The sequence below is a fragment of the Podarcis bocagei genome (assembly GCF_964188305.1).
Source record: "Podarcis bocagei genome assembly, chromosome: 17".
Taxonomy (NCBI): Eukaryota; Metazoa; Chordata; class Lepidosauria; order Squamata; family Lacertidae; genus Podarcis; species Podarcis bocagei.
In genome coordinates, this window is record NC_138143.1 from 842310 (window position 1) to 863727 (window position 21418).

A 21418-nucleotide genomic window follows, 5' to 3' on the forward strand; every position below is an offset into this window, starting at 1 on the left:
CACGGAGCAGAGCAGGAAGGAGACAGGGGAAGGAGATCGGGGCAGAACGTCCTGCCGGAAGAGGCGGAGAGTAGTACAGGGAGTAGTGTAAGTGTCAAGAGGAAGGTCAGGGGTAGCGAACGCGCGCCAAGTTCAAATGTGGAGGCGCGCGGAAATGGAGAGAGCCCGGAGGAGGAGCCTGGCCCCAAAGCACGAAGGAGGGGGGAACAGGCATCTGAGGAATCCGCTTCAGGAGAGAGCAGGAGAGAAGGGACCCAGGGGGGCAGAAAGACCCTGCAGAAAAGGAAAGACAGGAAAAGGTGGACTAGCACAAGCCTCTTAAGCTGGTGTAGGGGCGGGACCGATTCAGAGGGGACTTAAAACGTCTAGGCTAAGAGACGCGGGGCTGCGCGCCTCGGTTGTGAAAGCAATAATGAACTGCAATAAACAAGAACCTGGCGTTGGTCTTTTGTGAGCTGAGACCTGAGGCAGCCCTGACAGTAAGTCCCCTCCCAAAGATACGCAAATTTTTTTTTTGCAAAGCTCACGAAGTTTGGCAGCCATGAGTATGGAGCAGCAAATAGCTGAGCTACGCAACGCAGTCTCCCAGCTTACCACTGAGGTAGCAATCTCCCAGAAGAGGGGGGAAGAGGCGGAAAAGCGGTGCCAAGATCTGCAAGCCAGGTGGGATCATGCATGCCAGGTGGGGTTCCCGGGGGCCAAAGCTGCTGGAGTAGCACTGAGCAGAAGAGGAGGCAACTTGGTAGCCCACTTCGATGGGAACCCGCAGCAGTACCCCAGTTTTAGAGCTGACGTAGAATATGCGTTGCATTTGCTTCGCGACGACTTTAAAGATGAGGAAGAGAAAGTGGGTTTCATTGTGTCCCACTTGCATGGGGAAGCGAGGGCTTGGCTGCGCAATCTGTGGCGCGAGGATTGCCCTGCTCGAAGGGACTCTGATGAATTTATCAAATGCATGGACGCTTGCTTCCAGTCTAGCGTGGATGTGGATGTAGCACGCCAGCAGATGCATGGTTTAAGGCAAGGCAAGGCTTCAGTACGTCAGTACCATGCTCGCTTTTTCGCCTTGCTGAATGTGCTGCGATGGGAGAAAGATTCTCTGGCAGTCAGAGACTTGTTTTGGGAGGGGCTCTCTGGCCCTGTGAAAGACGAACTGGCAAGGGGGGACAGACCTAAAACCCTGGCAGACGTGGTGCAGCGGGCGCTTGCCATTGGAGTACGCCATGAAGAACGCCCTTGGCGCAATGAGGGGGGTAGCCAGCTTCACGCACCGTCTAGAGTGCCTCCCTTCTTTCCCAGAGATCCAGGACGTACGCGTCCCTCCCCTCAGCTGCAGGCAGGGGAGGAGCCGATGGAACTGGGGACTGCAAAGGCTCAGTCAGCAGCCGGAGCCCCAGCGTCCGGAGCAGTCAAGACAAAGCCTCCTAGAGGGAACAGGAAGTGTTACATCTGTGACAGTGGGACGCACATGGCCAAAGAGTGTCCCCAGAGGCTCCAAAAGCACACTGCAGCCTTAGCAACAGTAACTGCAGCAGCACAACATGAGGAGCAGTTTCAGGGAAACGGCAATGCCTGGCTGGAAGCTCAAATGCTGGGGCACAGCCAGGCGAGTCAGTAGGGCAGTCCCCAGCGCTTTTGCAGCCTACAGACCCCCTGCCACCTAAGCCAGTGGTGCAGCTCACTGCAACTCTCCAGCTACCTAATGGACGCACCCTAGAAGTCCCCATTACAATTGACAGTGGGAGCAACGCAGACTTCGTAGGGGTGCACTTCGTCAAGCAGCATCGCATAGAGCTCCTACCAGCCACGCTGCCTTTGAACGTCGTCATGGTGGATGGCAGGAAGTTGCTAGGTGGGCAGGTGGTGCAACAGACGCCACCCATGGTGATGCAGATTGGCAATCACCGAGAAATCATCAGTTTCAACGTCACCCGCCTGTCAGACACGCCTATAGTGTTAGGCATGAGTTGGCTGGATAGGCACAGCCCGACCATGGCGTGGTACCAGCGGCAGCTCACCTTCAGCTCGTCCTATTGCGCACAGCATTGCATCCAGACCGGTCAGGAGGAGGAGGGCCAAGAGGAGGGGCAGCAGCTACGTCTCAGCATGGCGCAAGCAGTACCCCTCAAGTACAAGGAGTTTTTGGAGGTTTTCTGCGAAAAGGAGGCAGACCAGTTGCCACCTCACCGGCCCTACGATTGCGCTATTGACCTCTTGCCAGGGACAACGCTGCCGCCTGTGAAGCTGTATTCCATGTCCGAGGAGGAGCTGCGGGAGCTCAGGGAGTTCATAGATCACAACCTGCAGCGGGGATTCATCCGAGAATCAAAGGCTGTAGGGGGCAGTCCTGTGTTTTTCGTGAAGAAGAAGGACACGCCCCAAAAAAGACTGATAGTGGACTTTAGATTCATAAACTCTAAGACGAAGCCCGCGGCCTTTCCCATGCCCAAGATTGACGACCTGCTCGCGACGGTGCGGAAAGGAAAGATATTCACCAAGTTGGATCTCCGCGGAGCTTACAATCTCATACTCGTGCGAGAGGGTGATGAGTGGAAGACGGCCATGTTCACGCCGTTGGGCACCTACGAATACAGAGTTATGCCGTTTGGTCTCCAGAATGGCTCCCACTATTTCCAAGCTTTTATGCACCACGTGCTAGCGGGACTCCTCTACAAGAAGTGCGTATGTTTCCTCGACGACATTCTTATCTTCTCGGAATCGCCGGAGGCTCACGAGAGCGACGTTAAGGAAGTCCTGCAGCGGCTACGGGAGCACAGGCTCTACGCCAAACTGGAGAAGTGCCAATTCGACGTGACGGAGGTGGATTTTCTGGGCTATAGGCTGTCCGACAGGGGACTAGCCATGGACAGCGCCAAGGTCCGCGCGGTGTTGGACTGGAAGAGCCCGCGAACGCGGAAGGAGGTCCAGAGGTTCGTCGGTTTCGCCAACTTTTACCGCAAGTTCATCAGGGGTTTCGCCAGGGAGACGGCAGCTATCACGGACACTCTCAGCTCCAAGAAGAAGAAGTTCACCTGGACGGACCAGGCGGAGCAGTCCTTCAGGAGGCTTAAAAGTCTCTTTGCGTCCGAGGAACAGCTGTTACACGTTGTCAGGGGTTTAGGTGCAGAGGCACGGGCAAGGGAGGAAACAGAGAGCGAAGGGGAGGAGACAGAGGAAAGGATGAGTGATGACGACGACCCGAGATCTCCCAGTCTTTCCAGTGAATCAGAGGATTCACAGAAAGGAGCACCAGTGGCCAGGGCAAGGGGGGAATCTAGAGAGGCACCCCAGGAAGATAGAGCCAGAGGAGACTCAGGGGGGAGCAGCTGGAAATCGGGACCAGCGTCACCGCCAGGAAGCAGGGAAGAGGAAAGGAGCCAGGGGGGAAGCGCTGGCAGCTCACCACAGGAGGGAGGGCAGGAGTCAGGAGTGGCCACACCTCCATCGGGGAGCGAAGAAACGGTTAAGAGGAAAGTGGAAGGTTGGGCGCGCGCGCCAAGTTCAAATGCAGAGGAAGGCGGCGCAGTGAGCAGCCCCGAAAGGGAACCAGGTCCTAAAGCCCGGCGCAAGGAGGCAGAAGGGTCCGGGTCAGCGTCAGAAGAATCCCGGAAGGAAGAAGCCCCGGGGGGTAGAGGGACCCAGAGGAGGACAGTCAGGAGGAAAAGGTGGAGCAAGGCTAGGATATTAAGTTGGTGCGCACGGGGCGGAGACTCAGACGGAGCCTCGCCGATCTAGCTAGTAGACGTAGAGTTGCAGACAGCAGCGTGAGAATGGAAACTGTAATTCAATAAAGACTTTTACTTAATGACCGCTGGCTAGCGTGATCCTCTGTGAGCTAGGATCTTGAAGCAGCTCTGACAGTAGGCTCCGTCTCCACATTGTGGGCATCTGCAGCCTCGAGGAGGGGAGAGAAACAGGCGCCCACTAGCGAGCTCACGAACGGCAGGAGACATGACGGCTGAGCAGCAGATAGAGGACCTCAGAAAAGCAGTGGCACAACTGAACGCCGAGGTTCTCGCATCCAGGAAGAGAGAGGACGAGGCAGCTGCCGCCTGCAGGGATCTCCAGGTCAGGTTAGACGTACTGGCAAAGCAAACACCCCGGCAGGAGGGAATTGGGTTGGCGAGACGGACAGGCGGACTGCTCTCTCACTTCGATGGGAACCTGCAACAGTATCCCAACTTTAGAGCCGACGTACTGTGCGCACTGCAACTGTTGCATAAAGACTTTAGAGATGAACAGGAGAGAGTGGGGTTCATCATGTCCCATCTGCATGGGGAGGCGAAAGCATGGTTGCGCAATTTATGGAGAGATAACGATCCGGCGCTCCAGAATGCGGATGCCTTTATTAAAGCGATGGATGGGTGTTTCTTATCAAGTATTGACATTGATCTTGCACGGAAGGAGGTGCATGGGCTGAGACAAGGGAGGGCCAGCGTCAGACAGTATCATGCCCGCTTTTTCGCCTTGGTCAGCGCCCTGGAATGGGACAGAGATTCGGCTCCTGTAAGAGACCTCTTTTGGGAGGGACTGCACAACTCGATTAAAGATGAGATAGCGAGGGGGGAGAGACCCCGAACCACCCAGGAGGTCGTTCAGAGGGCACTGGCTGTGGGGGTGAGGCTGGAAGGACGTCAGTGGAGCAAGGACGAAGGACGTGGAGGGCGCGAACCAGCCGGGGGCCCCTCCTTCTTTCCCAGAGAAGCAGCACGGGCGCAATCCACGCCTCCGCCAGGAGGAGGAGCCGAACCTATGGAGGTTGGAGGTGCAAGGGCTCAGTCAGCAACCAGAGCCCTAGCACCGGCAGCAGTGAAGGCGAAGCCTCCTAGAGGGACCAGGAAGTGTTACGTCTGTGAGCAGCCAGGGCATATGGCGAAAGAGTGTCCCCAGAGGCCCCACAAGCTTACTGCAGCCTCAGCAATGGTGACTGCAGCAACGCAGCAGGGAGGACCACAGCAGGGAAACGACGATGTCTGGCTGGAGGAAGAGGCACTGGGGCCCAGCCAGACGTGTTAGTGACGCAGTCCCCAGAGATTTTACAGCCAGTGAACCCCCTCCCGCCCAAACCAGTAGTGAGGCTCACAGCATCTCTCCAGCTGCCCAATGGAATCACCATGGACGTGCCAATCACCATCGACTCCGGCAGCAACGCGGACTTTATAGGGCAGGAATTTGTCGACAGGCACGCTGTGCAGTTGCTGCCGGCCACACTGCCCCTGCAGGTTGTCACTGTGGATGGCAGGGAGCTGCTAGGGGGGCAAGTGGTGAAGCAGACGCCACCAATGGTGATGCGACTTGGAAATCACAGGGAAATCATCAGCTTCAACGTCACTCAACTGTCTGACACGCCCATTGTATTGGGCATGAGTTGGCTGGACAAGCACAGCCCAACGATGGCTTGGTTCCAGAGGCAGCTGGTTTTCGGCTCTTCCTTTTGTGCTGAACACTGCATCGTACCCAGGCAGGAAGGAGAGGAAGAGGAGTCACAGCTGCTGCTAGGCACGCTGCAAGCGATTCCCCACAAGTACGCAGAATTTCTGGAAGTTTTCTGCGAGAAGGAGGCGGACAGGCTACCCCCTCACAGACCATATGACTGCAAAATTGACCTGCTGCCGGGGGCGGCGCTGCCTAAAGGGAAGCTGTATTCCATGTCTGAGGACGAACTGCAGGAACTCAAAGACTTCATCGATCATAATTTGGAGCGCGGTTTCATCCGAGAGTCTAAGGCAGCGGGGGGCAGTCCTGTATTCTTTGTTAAGAAGCGAGACACACCCCAAAAAAGACTCGTAGTGGATTACAGGATTTTGAACAGTGTGACCAAGCCGTCGGACTTCCCCATGCCCCGCATCGACGACCTCCTGGCGAAGGTACGGAAGGGAAAGGTGTTCACCAAGTTGGACCTGCGGGGGGCGTACAACCTCATTCGCATGCGGGAGGGTGATGAGTGGAAGACAGCCATGTTCACGCCACTGGGTACCTACGAATACAGAGTTATGCCTTTTGGACTGCAAAATGGCGCTCACGTTTTTCAAGCATTTATGCATCACGTGTTGGCGGGACTTCTCTACAAGACGTGCGTCTGTTTCTTGGATGACATCCTGATCTTTTCGGAGTCGCAGCAAGAACATGACAAGCACGTCAAGGAAGTGCTGGGCAGGCTAAAGCAACACAGGCTCTACGCCAAGCTGGAGAAGTGCCAATTTGACGTGCCGGAGGTGGATTTTCTGGGCTACAAGCTGTCTGACAAGGGGCTCGCCATGGACAGCGCCAAGGTTCGAGCAGTGTTGGATTGGAAGAGCCCACGCAACCGGAAGGAGGTCCAACGGTTTGTCGGCTTTGCGAACTTCTATCGCAAGTTTATCAAGGGCTTCGCGATGCAGACGGCGGCCATCACTGACACCCTTAGCTCCAAGAAGAAGAAGTTCATCTGGACAGAGCAGGCGGAGCAGTCCTTTCAGGCCCTCAAGCGTCTCTTCGCGTCGGAAGAGCAGCTGCTTCATGTCAACCCCAGCATGCCGATGAGGGTGGAGACAGACGCTTCGGACAGAGCAGTGGGGGCGGTCCTGCTGCAGAAGGACCAGCAGGGCGTGTGGCGGCCGGGAGCGTTTTACTCCAGGAAACTCAGCAAGTCCGAGCAGAACTACACCATATGGGACAGGGAGTTGCTGGCCATTCATGCAGCGTTCAAGGCGTGGAGGCACTTTCTGATCGGCGCCAAGCACACGGTGCAGGTTTGCACGGACCACAAGAATCTGGAACACTGGCGCACGGCACAGTTCCTGAACCAGAGGCAGATACGTTGGGCTGAGTTCTTTGCGGACTTCGACTTCCGAATAGAGTATGTCCCGGGGGACACCAACATCATGGCAGACGCTCTCTCCCGCAAGCCACAGTATCTGGAGGACGCAACACCAGCGGCCGCCATGCACATCTTTGCACCGACAGTGTGGGCGTGCGCCGCGGCGACCGTGGACCTAGAGGCGGTGCGGCGAGCGTTGCAGGGGGACTCCTTCGCACAAACGAAGATGGCAGAGGTGCGAGGGGGCAAGGCAGCGGCCGACGGTTTCCAGCTACGAGATGGATTGCTCATCCGTAAAGGGGCCATCTACGTGCCGGGTGACGAACTTCGAGCCAAGGTGCTTCAGCAGCTGCACGACGCACCCACGGCCGGGCACTTTGGCAAGGAGAAGACGGTGGAATTAGTAGCCAGGGATTTCTGGTGGCCTGGAATGAGAGGGGAGGTCGCAGACTACGTGGCGAGGTGTGACACTTGCCAGAGGGCAAAGACGGTGCACAAACCGCCGGCTGGACTGTTGGAGCCGCTGCAAACTCCGGTCGAACCTTGGGAAAGGGTGGCTCTGGACTTTGTCACGGATCTGCCCAGCTCAAGGGGCAAGACGGCAGTGTTGGTGGTGGTGGACCTGTTCTCCAAGATGGCGCATTTCATTCCGTGTGCTAAGGTGGCCACGGCAGAGCAAACCGCCAAACTGTTCATAGACCACGTGTTCAAGGTTCACGGTCTGCCACGGTCTATTCTGTCCGACCGCGGGCGGCAGTTCATCTCGAACTTCTGGCAGAAGCTGATGGGCTTCCTAAACGTCAAGATCAATCTGGCGTCGGCGAGACACCCGCAGACCAACGGGCAAGCGGAGCGAGCCAATGCCATCATGCAGCAGTACCTGAGATGTTATGCGAACCAACAGCCTGCGACGTGGGTGGATTACCTGCCGCTTGCAGAGTTTGCCTACAACAACACGAAGCACGTATCCACGGGCGTCACGCCGTTCTTCGCCAACAACGGGCGGCACCCTAGAACCTTCCCGGGACTGGAATGCAGGGGAGAAGGGGAGCCGCAGTCAGCAGATGCGTTCGCGTCGGAGCTGCAGGAAGTCCACGATCAGCTGCGGCGCCACCTGGAGCTGGCTAAACACGCATACAAGGTACAAGCGGACAAACACAGAAGGGTTGGCGAAGAGCTCCACGTGGGAGACTGGGTCTGGTTAGCAGCCCACGCAGTGCCGGCCAGGTCGTTGGCCAAGAAGAAACTAGGGCATAAACAACTGGGGCCCTACCAAGTCGAAGAGCAGGTCAACCCGGTGGCTTTCAGGCTGGCGCTTCCGGAGGGTTCCAGAATGCATCCGGTGTTCCACAGATCGGTGCTCACTCCCTACAAGGCACCGCACAGGTTCCAGGAACCCGGAACGGCGCCGAGTCCGCTCAGAGAAGGAACGGGGCACGCGGGAGTGGCACAGGAGGAGCGCATCAACGAAGTCACGGAGATTTTGGACTCCAGATGGGGGGAAGAGGGAGTAGAATACTTTCTCGCCAGGGAGGGCACCCCGGCCAGTGCGAACAGCTGGGTGCCGGGCTACGCTTTAGACGAACCTCTGCTCAAAGACGAGTTTCATGCCCTCTTCCCACATAGACCTATGCCAGCGGACTTTTTCGACGACTGGCTTTTCACGCCCACGCTTTCGGACAGCACGTTCAGGGGGTTCGACTCGGACGAGGAACCGACACGAGACGTCCGTTCCCCGGAGGGGTCACCCTCGGGATCTGTCTCAGAACCCTCGTATTGGTGGGACGATAGGCCGGAGGAGCAGTTCCGCAGGAAGTGGCTGGACTGTTCCGGCCGAGCAACGCCGCCTGGAGGAAGTGCGGGAGAGACGGACATGGACATTTTCGGGGACGACCCTGGTTTCGAGCACGGCGGCACAGAGATGGAAGAGGAGGTGACTGTCGTCAACGAGAGCAGGGAGGAAGACCCGGAAGAGTTCCGATGGAGGCCTGCCACGGGAAGCGACCGATATCCGACGTTCGTCCCTTTGCAACAGCAGCCCCCAGCTCCAGCACCGGAAGGAGGGGAGGGGGGACTGGGGGGCTTCGAGGGGGGGATGGATGTCAGGGGTTTAGGTGCAGAGGCACGGGCAAGGGAGGAAACAGAGAGCGAAGGGGAGGAGACAGAGGAAAGGATGAGTGATGACGACGACCCGAGATCTCCCAGTCTTTCCAGTGAATCAGAGGATTCACAGAAAGGAGCACCAGTGGCCAGGGCAAGGGGGGAATCTAGAGAGGCACCCCAGGAAGATAGAGCCAGAGGAGACTCAGGGGGGAGCAGCTGGAAATCGGGACCAGCGTCACCGCCAGGAAGCAGGGAAGAGGAAAGGAGCCAGGGGGGAAGCGCTGGCAGCTCACCACAGGAGGGAGGGCAGGAGTCAGGAGTGGCCACACCTCCATCGGGGAGCGAAGAAACGGTTAAGAGGAAAGTGGAAGGTTGGGCGCGCGCGCCAAGTTCAAATGCAGAGGAAGGCGGCGCAGTGAGCAGCCCCGAAAGGGAACCAGGTCCTAAAGCCCGGCGCAAGGAGGCAGAAGGGTCCGGGTCAGCGTCAGAAGAATCCCGGAAGGAAGAAGCCCCGGGGGGTAGAGGGACCCAGAGGAGGACAGTCAGGAGGAAAAGGTGGAGCAAGGCTAGGATATTAAGTTGGTGCGCACGGGGCGGAGACTCAGACGGAGCCTCGCCGATCTAGCTAGTAGACGTAGAGTTGCAGACAGCAGCGTGAGAATGGAAACTGTAATTCAATAAAGACTTTTACTTAATGACCGCTGGCTAGCGTGATCCTCTGTGAGCTAGGATCTTGAAGCAGCTCTGACACACGTGAATCCCGGCAGGCCCATGAGGGTGGAGACTGACGCATCTGACAGAGCGGTGGGGGCCGTCCTCTTGCAGGAGGACCCGCAGGGGTACTAGAGGCCCTGTGCTTTCTACTCCCGGAAGCTCAGCAAGTCGGAACAGAACTACACCATCTGGGACAGGGAGTTGCTGGCCATCCACGCAGCTTTCAAGGCATGGAGGCACTTTCTCATCGGAGCCAAGCACACCGTGCAGGTCTGCACGGACCACAAGAACCTAGAGCACTGGCGCACGGCGAAGCTACAGAGCCAGAGGCACATACGCTGGGTGGAGTTCTTTGCGGATTTCGATTTCAGAATCGAGTACATCCCAGGCGACAACAATGTCATAGCAGATGCGCTCTCCAGAAAACCGCAGTATCTCGAGGAAGCGGCACCGGCGGCAGCCAAGCACATTTTTGCACCACAGGCGTGGGCGTGCGCTTCAGCCGCCGTGGACCTGGAGGCGGTGCGGCGCGCGTTGCAGGCGGATCCGTTCGCACAGTCCAAAATGGAAGAGGTGCGGAGAGGCACGGCGAAGGATGACGAGTTCCAGATACGCGACGGCCTGCTGACCCGTAAAGGTGCTCTCTACGTTCCGGGAGACGATCTCCGCGCGAAGGTTCTGCAGCAGTTGCACGACGCACCCAGCGCTGGCCACTTCGGCAAGGAAAAGACGACGGAATTAGTGGCCAGAGACTTTTGGTGGCCCCAGATGCGAGGGGAGGTCGCGGAGTACGTCGCCAGGTGTGACACATGCCAAAGGCCCAAGCCAGTGCACCAGAAGCCAGCGGGACTGCTGGAACCGTTGGAGACGCCACTGCAACCGTGGGAGAGGGTGGCGCTGGACTTTGTCACTGATCTGCCCAGTTCGCAAGGCAAGACGGCGGTGCTTGTGGTTGTAGACCTGTTCACCAAGATAGCGCATTTCATTCCTTGCGCGAAGGTGGCGACAGCGGAGCAGACCGCCAAACTGTTCATCGACCACGTGTTCAAGGTGCATGGCTTGCCACGGTCCATTCTGTCCGACAGGGGGCGCCAGTTTGTGTCCAGCTTCTGGCAGAAGCTCCTAGGGATTCTGCACGTCAAAATCAACCTGTCGTCGGCGAGACATCCGCAGACCAACGGCCAAGCGGAGAGGGTCAACGCGATCATGCAGCAGTACCTGAGATGTTACGCCAATCAGCGACCCGCGGCTTGGGTGGATTACCTGCCGATGGCTGAGTTTGCCTACAACAACACGAAGCACGCGTCGATGGGGGTGACGCCGTTCTTCGCTAACAATGGACGGCATCCCAGAACCTTCCCGGGGCTCGTAACGACGGGGGAGGGGGCGCCACAGGAAGCCGACCATTTCGCAGCAGAATTGCAAGAGGTCCACGACGAGTTACGGAGACATTTGGAGCTAGCCAAACAGGCCTATAAGGTGCAGGCAGACAGACACAGGAGGGAGGGGGAAGACATCCAGGTGGGAGACTGGGTATGGTTAGCGGCCCAAGCAATGCCGGCCAAGTCGTTAGCTAAGAAGAAGCTAGGACACAGGCAACTAGGGCCGTACCAAGTTGAGGCCAGGATCAATCCTGTAGCGTTTCGACTGGCCCTCCCCGAAGGTTCCAGAATGCACCCGGTCTTTCATAGGTCGGTGCTCACCCCTTACAGGGCCCCACACAGATTTCAGGAGTCAGGGACGGCACCAGAACCGAGCAGAGTGTCGCCCAAGAGGGGGAGGTCACCTAGGGACGAACCAATCAACGAGGTCACAGAGATTCTGGACTCGAGATGGGGGGAAGAGGGAGTAGAATATTTTCTCGCCAGGGAGGGCGCCCCGGCCAGCGCCAACAGTTGGGTGCCGGACTACGCTTTGGACGAACCCCTCCTCAAGGACGAGTTCCATGCCCTTTTCCCACACAGGCCCATGCCAGCACAGTTTTTCGACGATTGGCTTTTTACGCCCACACTTTCCGCCAGCACGTTCCGAGGGTTCTCCTCCGCAGAGGAGACGACGCCAGAGTCGAGCCCTCCAAGGGGATCGTGTTCGGGGGTGGACACCGACACTCCTTACTGGTGGGACGACCAACCAGAAGAGGACTGGCGCACGAGGTGGCGGATGGGTCCTTGGCAAGCAGACCCCACCCAGGCAACAGGGGGAGGGGAGGACGTGAACATGTTGGGAGAGGACCATGGGTTTGAGCACACAAACAATGAACTGGAAGCAGAGGAGATCGACGTCGACGACCTGTGTCCGGCAGCGACCTCCACAACGACGGAGCCCCCGGAACCTGCGCCCGAGCAGCGGGAGGGGGGAAGGGGGGGCTTCGAGGGGGGGATGGATGTCAGGGGTTCAGGGACAGAGGCACAGGTGAGGGGGGAGACGGAGAGCGATGGGGAAGAATCCCAGGACTGTGAGGAAGAGGAGGACAATGACTTGAGGTCTTCCATGAGTCTCTCAAGTGAATCGGAGGATTCCCAGAAGGGGGCGCCCCTAGTCAGGCCAAGGGGGTTCACAGGGGGGACATGCCAGGGGCAGGGAAGCAGCAGGGAAACCCCGAGTGGGAGTGGGAGATCGGGGCCGGCTTCCCAGCAGGAACGAAGTGAAGAGAGTGGAGTTCCCAGTGTGACACACGGAGCAGAGCAGGAAGGAGACGGGAAGGAGATCGGGGCAGAAAGTCCTGCCGGAAGAGGCGGAGAGTAGTACAGGGAGTAGTGTAAGTGTCAAGAGGAAGGTCAGGGGTAGCGAACGCGCGCCAAGTTCAAATGTGGAGGCGCGCGGAAATGGAGAGAGCCCGGAGGAGGAGCCTGGCCCCAAAGCACGAAGGAGGGGGGAACAGGCATCTGAGGAATCCGCTTCAGGAGAGAGCAAGAGAGAAGGGACCCAGGGGGGCAGAAAGACCCTGCGGAAAAGGAAAGACAGGAAGAGGTGGACTAGCACAAGCCTCTTAAGCTGGTGTAGGGGCGGGACCGATTCAGAGGGGACTTAAAACGTCTAGGCTAAGAGACGCGGGGCTGCGCGCCTCGGTTGTGAAAGCAATAATGAACTGCAATAAACATCCTTGTATATAAGAAGAACCTGGCGTTGGTCTTTTGTGAGCTGAGACCTGAGGCAGCCCTGACAGCGCCAAATGGCAGCAACACACAAATTGCAGTGCCACTGAAATTTGAGATGCCAAGGCCCGCCACTGGCATCAGGGAAAAATGTGGAATATAAATAAATATATGATGATGATAATGATAATTGTATTCTCAAAAGTGTGACACACACACACACACACACACCCCTAAGCAGCAACTGCATTTGTGAAAAATCCCAGTTCGAGCAATGCCATGCAGATAGCAGGGCCTTCAGTGAGAATTGCACCAAGGTCTCCCAGCCGACACAGAACATATTTATATAGCCCTTCTAGTTCAAAGCCTGAGAATACTTGATGCCAAGTTGTAGTTCTGGTAGCTCAAGGGCAGCAGCTATACTGAAACAAGCCAGTTCCTGTGACTCCTGAGTCCTGACATGCTGCTGAGCACTCTCATGTGTACAACCCAGTCCTCAGCAGCCAGTTTTGAGGAGGCAAGGGTTATTCTGATTATCATTCCATATTTCCCCGCAAAGTTAAGGCAGGAAACTCTCCCTCCCCTGTTCTCTCCCTGACACCCCCCCCCCCACTTTTGGGGTTCCTGGGTGTCTGCATGTAGTGTACACAAGAGCTTGGGCTGCCTGGCACAGGTGAAGTAATAGAAAAAAAGGAGATACATCAGAGCATATGCAGAGTGCAGCCACTGGTGCTCTCTGAGATCAGGAGAAAACAAGTTTTTCTCAGAGGCAAAAAGAGTCCTGGGCTTGACCCCAGGTGTATAACTCCCATTAAAAAAATTAACAACTGGAAATTAAGACTACCAGAATCCTCCATTCACTGCCTTTATTCTTCAAAAGCATTATTTCATTTACAGATTGTAGGGATTTTCCATATATACAGTCATGGGCCCATGATTTAAGAATAGGAAGAAATGGATCACAGTCCCCACTCCAAGACAGCCTCTAAGAGATATATATAGATACACGCACAATATCACGTGTAGATCAAGTTCAGCTGTCACACAGTTGGAAGGACCCCAAGGGTCATCTAGTCCAACCCCCCACAATGCAAGAATCACAGCCAAAACATCTATGACATCTGCTCCGAAGTAAGTCACACTAAGTTCTGTGCAGCTCCTGCCCTTGCTCTCTCTGCTTGCTAACCTCACCTACTGGCCACACATTGTCCTCCTTTTACATCTCAGCCAGCAACATAGCGTGGATTGCAGGCACCTGGGGTGGGGCAAGTGTTACACCCTCCTGATGGACTGGGCAGCTGGGTTGGGGGTGCATGCAGCAGAACGCGCACAGAGGGTGAACACAGCCCCTCTGCAACAGGCTCCTTGCCCACTGCCTCCACCCACCTGGCCATTAGACCAACCTGCCTGCTGCCGCACCTCAGCATGCCTGTCATGGGAGCGTCAGATGTGCCCGGGGCCATGTACCCCCTGCCCCCCCCCACTACGCCTCTGATCTCAGCCAGCCCCTCACTTTTCCCCTCCCATAAATACAACTGCAGAAAAAAATAAAAAATTCAGAGGAAAAGATTATTTTGAACTACATACCAACTAAATGGAATTGGACAGTTGGACAACATAAATGAATTATTTGTGCCCTGTGACCAAAAAACTGGTACTGATGCGCTGGAAAGATAAGTGTACAGTGGTACCTCAGGTTAAGTACTTAATTCGTTCCAGAGGTCCGTACTTAACCTGAAACTGTTCCTAACCTGAAGCACCACTTTAGCTAATGGGGCCTCCTGCTGCTGCCGCGCCGCCAGAGCACGATTTCTGTTCTCATCCTGAAGCAAAGTTCTTAACCTGAAGCACTATTTCTGGGTTAGTGGAGTCTGTAACCTGAAGCGTATGTAACCTGAGGTACCACTGTATACATAAAAGAACACTGTAAACATCTAAATTCTTTGGCAGGTCATGATTGACCCCTGAAAGACAGTAGAAATCTTTACAAAACCAAGACAATTTATGAGAGACAATGGAAAGTGTGTAATTGTAATTGTAACAGTATACTTTTTGTTTTATTTTGTTCAATTAAACTGCTCTTAAACAACAACAGCAACCACCCATCCCCTCCCAGCTTGCTCCAAGCCCCTCTGCTCACAGCCCCAACGGAGTGGGGGAGGTGTTTCACAGAGCAGTTTGTCAAACCACCCTTTGAAGCACCTTCTGTCCTCTCTGTTAAACAGCTTGTCAGGGCAGCCTGCTACCTTGTTGTCTTCTGGAGTTGGCATGGCCACCAAAGGCAGCCAAACAAACTGCAGCATGATGACAACCTTACATTTCTATGTATATAGGAAAATATTCAATCAAGTTGTACTAAGAGTTGACACACTGGAATTAATGGACCTAACTTAATTTTAGTGGGTCTATTCAAACCCATTGAACATAATATAGAAAGTAGGTCTGAATAAACATATCTTGGATTGGATTGCACTTCAATGGTGCAAACAGATGTTAATATAAAAAGAGCTCAGAGAGTATCTCTCGGTCACAAGATAAGCCTAGCTCCCTCCCAGATTCCATATGAAACATGCACCAGATCAAATGCCAGTTTGGTCAACGGAGGTGCTTCAGCCACCTCATCATACTCCATCTCTTTACCTTTTTGTTTTTTTTAATAGCACCACACAACCTTTTATTATACCTTTGATAATCATTAAAAAGGAAAACACTAAACGTTTTTTAAAAGTACAAAACTGCTCTGTAGATTAGGGAATGAGATTTTGTGGGTAGATGAGAAGCTCCCACTTGAAAACCTTTGGTTTTGGGGAGCAGCGTTAGTTGAGGTCAATTGTGAGAGGAACGCGTCTCCCCGCCGTCAGCCTCCAAACCACATCGGGAGACAGTGGGATGTCGGCGTTCCGCCTCCCCGCTGTCCCCCGACCTTGTGGGGCTGGCGCTGCGGCTCTCCTGAAGCCTGGAGAGCAAGAGGGGTCGGTGCGCACCGACCCCTCTCGCTTTTCAGGCTTCAGCGAAAGCCTTCATTCGCCCCATAGGACGCACACACATTTCCCCTTCATTTTTGGAGGGGAAAAAGTGTGTCCTATAGTGCGAAGAATACGGTAGATTTGTTTTTACAGTTTGTGTTCATTTATATTTTGTATTTGTAAAACCAATACCAATTATTTCAAAAAAAGAGAAAAAGAAATAGAGCTCAGCTGAACTCAAGCAGTTTTTCATTCAATCTGTTGTGGAAAGTTGTGCAAGGAGGTGTATCATGCTTGTGAACTGCTTCAGTTGGGCACTCATGGCTCTTTCATAAGAAAGCTAGTATCCCTCCATAAAGGAGTCCAAATCTTCCCAGACTGTGTTGGCTGATCCTCTTTCCTTCATTTTCACAACCTCTCTGTTCAAGATCATCATACTAATAGAGTGTGTCATGACATCCACCTACTCCTTTACCATTGACACATAGCTAATTTCTTCAGCTAATGCTTTTGTTTTCAGCAAAGCAAAGTGACCCTGGCATCTGGTGACTTTATAGTGCAGGAATGGGGAACCTGATGACCCTCAGAGGTTACTGGGCTCCAGCTCCTATCATCCCAGACTATGGCCCATGCTGGGTGAGATCTGATGGGAATTGGAGTCCAACAACATTTAGAGGGATATAGGTTCCATCAAGGCTACCATGGGGTGGGGAAATGCTGCTGGACCAAGTCCCCACACAGTCCCCCCAAAAAAAATTGGGTTTGCCACTCCTGCTATACACACTTACCTAGGAGTAAGGCCCATTGAACTGAACAAATCTTTCTCTGAGTAGGCATTTATGGAATTGCTGTGTAAATATGGTGGGCCTGCTGGTCTATATACCTTCTATGGCTGCAATCCAGAGCAGGTCTGGCAGCACAAGCAACCTAAGCAGTTGCTTTGGACCACAACACGTTAAGAGTCACCACTGAATTTGTGTGTGATCTGAAAGGTATGTCCCAGAAGCCTTTGCAATAGTTCATTGGATGGGTGTTATGTACTAAGCCTGGATCCTAGAACAATAGGCAAGTAGGATCCTAGAATGCAACAACTGATTGGCCTGCAGGAAAAGACGAATTGGGCTCCAGGAGGGAAGCAGAATCAGCCAATCAGATGGGACTCATTGTGTAAATAATGTATATAAAAGCCTGAGGTTTGGAGGGCAATTCAATCAGTTTTACAAGCTGCATTAAAGAGCATGAAATCACTACAGGACTCTTAAGTATATTTCACTGGTGACAAGGGTGGGATCCTGCCGAGCTGTCTGCTGCGCACTGCACACAGCTGCCACAGGCAACACAGCAGCGCACTGCGCATCCAGGCTACAGCTCCAGGACCCAAGGACCCAGAACGGCAACAGACAACAGCTTCATGCCGTTCAGCCCAGCCTCAGGAGACTGGGAAGGCTATGCCACCCACTTCCAGTTACTCCTGGAGGCAAAGGATGTCACTGATGCAGGCAAGAAGAGGGTGACCTTCTTCAGCTGCTGTGGAGAAGAAATGTTCGAGATCGCCTGAGCCCTCCTCACTCCCGCAAATATAGAAATCTTTCCCTACGACACTTACCGTATTTTTCGCCCTATAGGACGCACCTTTTCCCCTCCAAAAATGAAGGGGAAATGTGTGTGCGTCCTATGGGGCGAATGCAGGCTTTCGCTGAAGCCTGGAGAGCGAGAGGGGTCGGTGCGCACCGACCCCTCTCACTCTCCAGGCTTCAGGAAGCTCTGCGCAACCCTCGGGAGACCGGCTCCGAGGGTTGCGCAGAGCTGCCTGCAGTCCCCGGCTCAGGGCAGCTCTGCGCGGCCACCGGGAGCCGGGCGCGAAGTCCCGCCCCGTTCCTGATGGCCGCGCAGAGCTGCCTGCAGTCCCGGGATCAGCGCAGCTCTGCGCGGCCACCGGGTGCTGGGGGCGAAGTCCCGCCCCCCTCCCAATGGCCGCGCAGAGCTGCCTGCAGTCCCGGGATCAGCGCAGCTCTGCGCGGCCACCGGGAGCCGGGCGCGAAGTCCCACCCTGTTCCCGATGGCCGCGCAGAGCTGCCTGCAGTCCCGGGATCAGCACACTTCTCCCCATAGCCAGCCCCACAAGCTCGGGGGACAGTGGGGAGGCAGAGCGTGCCTTCCCGCTGTTCCCCGACCTGGTTCTTCCAGCCCTGCACCGGGGGGGGAAATAAATTTTTTCCCCTTTATTCCCCCCCCCAAAAAAAAACTAGGTGCGTCTTATGGGCCGGAGTGTCCTATGGGGCGCAAAATACGGTAGATCATGCATAGCTTTGGGTGATCTATTGCTCAGCCCAACCACTTGGGGTGGGGGTATTCTCTGGAACTGGCCCTGCTGAAATCATATGCATACTTCCCTGGGAGTAACTGGTCACATGTCTCTGGGAACCAAGGAGGACTTACCTCCCCAGGAACATGCACAGAGAATTGCGTTTCTGAATTGTGTTTCCCACTACAGTCCTGGCTCACACTCTGAGCTACAGCTGCCCCTGGGACAATAATGCCAGAAACCTTGGACACAGGATAATATTCCCTAGACAGGAGTGGGGAAAGTGCAGACTTTTGCCAGTGATGATGATGATGCCATTCAGGCTGTCCCTGCCAGTTGTCCAGAGAAGCTCACACACCCTGATTGCTGTGTGCACAAAAGCTACCTTCCGTTTCCCAAGAGAGGGCAAAGAGCCAGACAGGTCTGGGCCCATCCCACCAGCCACACTGGGGAGGCGTGGCTGCAAGAACCTGAACTTCCTCTTAGCATTTCATAGCCTTCAGTTCCCACTCTGCCTTGTCCCTCTTCTGACAGGGATGAGCCGCTGTGCAGAGAGCCTGAAGGGCTTCCTAGCCCGGGTCGAGGCCCAGGCAGGGCAAGAGAAGGGGCAGCTGGCTGAGGAGTTCCAGGTGAGTCTTGTTTACCTGGGCGGGGAGAGGGTGACTCAGGACAGCAATAGACCTCACCCTGCCCTGGGTTAGGACTGGCTGACAGCACCTCTTCCCCACCCCACTGTTCACTGCAACCAGGGATTTTCCTCACATACTCTGAGGTTTTTCCTTTTCCTGGTGGGCCTCCCATACTTTTACTGGCCTGGTGACAGGCATAAATTCAACCGGTACAGTTTTTTTTCTACCTGTGCATCTCCATTCCAAGAAAAGCTACAGAAGTTGAATTTCTGTCTAATTTTCTAGGAGTGGCAAGTTGACTTGCCTAGTGATTACTTTCACAGAACCAGCACGTTTAAAAATGACATTTCAGTCCTGCTTTGACCCATGATTTGCCACATGACCCAATCCAGCTGATGAGTGCTGGAGGGAAGCCTAACTGCACCTCCCAACTGCATTCCAGGCATGTTGCCTGCTCTCCAGGGGAAGATAATCCCTCTGATGCTCAGAGGGCTCCCAGATCTATGAGGAGAAAAGGAAGGAGTGCAAGAAGATGAGTATTTCATGCTTGCTAAAAAGCCATAACCTTACAGCAACTACAATGGGCTGCCTCGTATCTCCCTTCTAGTTCTAGACACTAGTGTCCAAGCTAGGACTAGAACAAGGCGCAAGAATGACAGTAGCAGAGAGAAGTTGACAAGGGTCTTCTTGGGATTAGAGTCCAAAATGGGTGTCCCATCTGTCCATAGTACAGGCCAGCCTTGCATATTTCACCCTTGATTTGTTCCATCACAATAAGAATACAAGAATTTTTTTTCCTGATAAATTTCATTCTATACAACTCTTGGAAAAGAATCTTTCTAGGCTGCTCTATCTATTTGTACTAGTGTAAAAAGCTTGCATGCAGGTATACACTTACAGGATGCTATATAAGCAACTAAGCAGGCACAGCTGCCTTTTGCGTACTCTTTTCAGGCAAAGATCTGTGCTTTAACACTCGGTGCCCAAGCAGTTTTTCTTTTTTGTTTTGCACCGAGCTTTCCCGTGAAAAGCAGCTCTTTGAAGCTGAATTGGAGCAAACATCAATTCTAGTTTTCCGTGGAATGACATTTGCTCTGGTTGAACTTGAAGAGGCAGGTTTTCACGGGGAAAGCTCTGGATCAAAAAAATGAGGTGGTGCTCAGACACTGTTCTTTAAATCATGGGCTGTACCTAGAATCATAGAGTTGGAAGAGACCACAAGGGCCATCGAGTCCAACCCCCTGCCAAGCAGGAAACACCATCAGAGCACTCCTGACATAGAAAGATCAGTACAAAGGTAAGTGTGGATAAGCCCTAAAGCTGTGAACCAAGAAGCTTCGAGTTCAAATCTCACCACTGCCGTGAACTTGGAAAGTGGCCTTATGCAAGTCATTCTCAGCCTCAGTCCCTCGTCTGCAGTATGAGACTAATAATAAAAACAGTGACTGGCTTTACAGGTTTGTTGTGCAGATTTACAGGGATAATGCCATGAAGTGCTTTGAACACTCAGAAAACACTGCAGAGGTGCAAGTTGTGGTGGTTTATACCATACCAAATCTGGATTGACTGCCATATGTTCCTGCAGAAGAACTTGGGAGTTGTCTTCTTAAGTACAGTAGTATTTTTAGATGATCACTTTTAATGTACATTGTGGTTTTTAAAGGTGTTTTACTGGTTTCCATTGGTATGGATTTATCTTTCGTAAGTCACTTTTGAGACTGTTCCAGTGTAAAACAACTCATAAAGGTAATAATAAATAAATAATAGTTTGGCAAGTGAGCATTGTTGTTGTTGCTGGCATCCATCTGTCTTGGGAGACAATGGAGGAGTGCACCTTTTGGGGTGAAGTCAAACCGTTGGAGTTACAGCACCTGCTGTGGCTGCAGAGACTGATATGGGACAGACATGTTTTGTTGCAGCTGGGGCAGATGAAGGTGCCTAGTTTCACTGTTACAGATGCGCCATGGCGTTTCTTTTCTCTGCGTTCCTCCCAGTGGTCATTCCTCCTCTGTTCATTACTGTGGATGCACGACTTGTCTGTCTCCAGGCATTGCAGTCGTCTGCAAGGGATTCCCACAAAGTGGGATTGATGTTCCAAGCCTTCACGTCACGTTTGAGACATTTTTGCAGCTTTGCAGAGTTGGTCCGCCAACAGGCCTGGTGCCTGAAGCTATACTAGAAGCCACTGGCCTTCTCATCTGACAACACTTCCCAGAGCCTCTCTGTTGGGTGCAGGGCCAGCCCACCCATGAGAGGCAGCTGCCTCAGGCAGCCAGGTCCCCAGGGCAGCAGATCTTGATGTTGATTTTTGTTCAGGACCGGCTCACCCATGAGGCCATGTGAGGTGAGTGCCTCAGGTGGCAGGGTCCACTGGGGCAGCAGATGCCAATGTTGGTATTTCTGCTCTCCTTGTTGCTGAGGTAAATCTCTCCTCCCCCCTTCTTTCTGGCAGGGAGGGGGGCATCATTTTGGGATCTGCCTCAGCTGCCAAAATGTATTGGGCTGGCCTTGGTTGGGAGCCCTGACAATTAAATAGCTTGGCAGGGGGTTGGACTCGATGGCCCTTGTGGTCTATTCCAACTCTATGATTCTATGAACCAGAGAATATTGAGAAGCTAATAAGCATGACCTTTATTAAACTGTTGCAACAGGGTCCTCACTCACTGCATGCAGGCAGCAGCGGGAGGCTGCATTAGCTAAAGTGGTGCTTCAGGTTAAGAACAGTTTCAGGTTAAGAACGGACATCCGGAACAAATTAAGTACTTAACCCGAGGTACCAGTGTACAGTCACAGACAACTCTGGAGTT

General features: G+C 54.1%; 1 protein-coding gene across 4 annotated transcripts in view; it reads left to right on the forward strand.

Moving 5' to 3' along the window:
• Positions 1 to 21418, forward strand: part of PTPN18 (protein tyrosine phosphatase non-receptor type 18) — a 107803-nt gene that overhangs the window by 28195 nt on the left and 58190 nt on the right. For 2 of the 4 annotated variants that reach the window (XM_081177383.1, XM_081177381.1), the window contains exon 2: positions 18517 to 18611. The exons of 1 other annotated variant lie outside the window; for it this stretch is intronic. In XM_081177383.1, the coding sequence (XP_081033509.1) occupies positions 18519 to 18611 (93 nt within the window). In that variant the 5' untranslated portion in view covers positions 18517 to 18518. Of the gene's footprint in view, positions 1 to 18452; positions 18612 to 21418 lie in introns of those variants that run through there. One more of the 4 variants, XM_081177380.1, reaches the window with a different exon arrangement.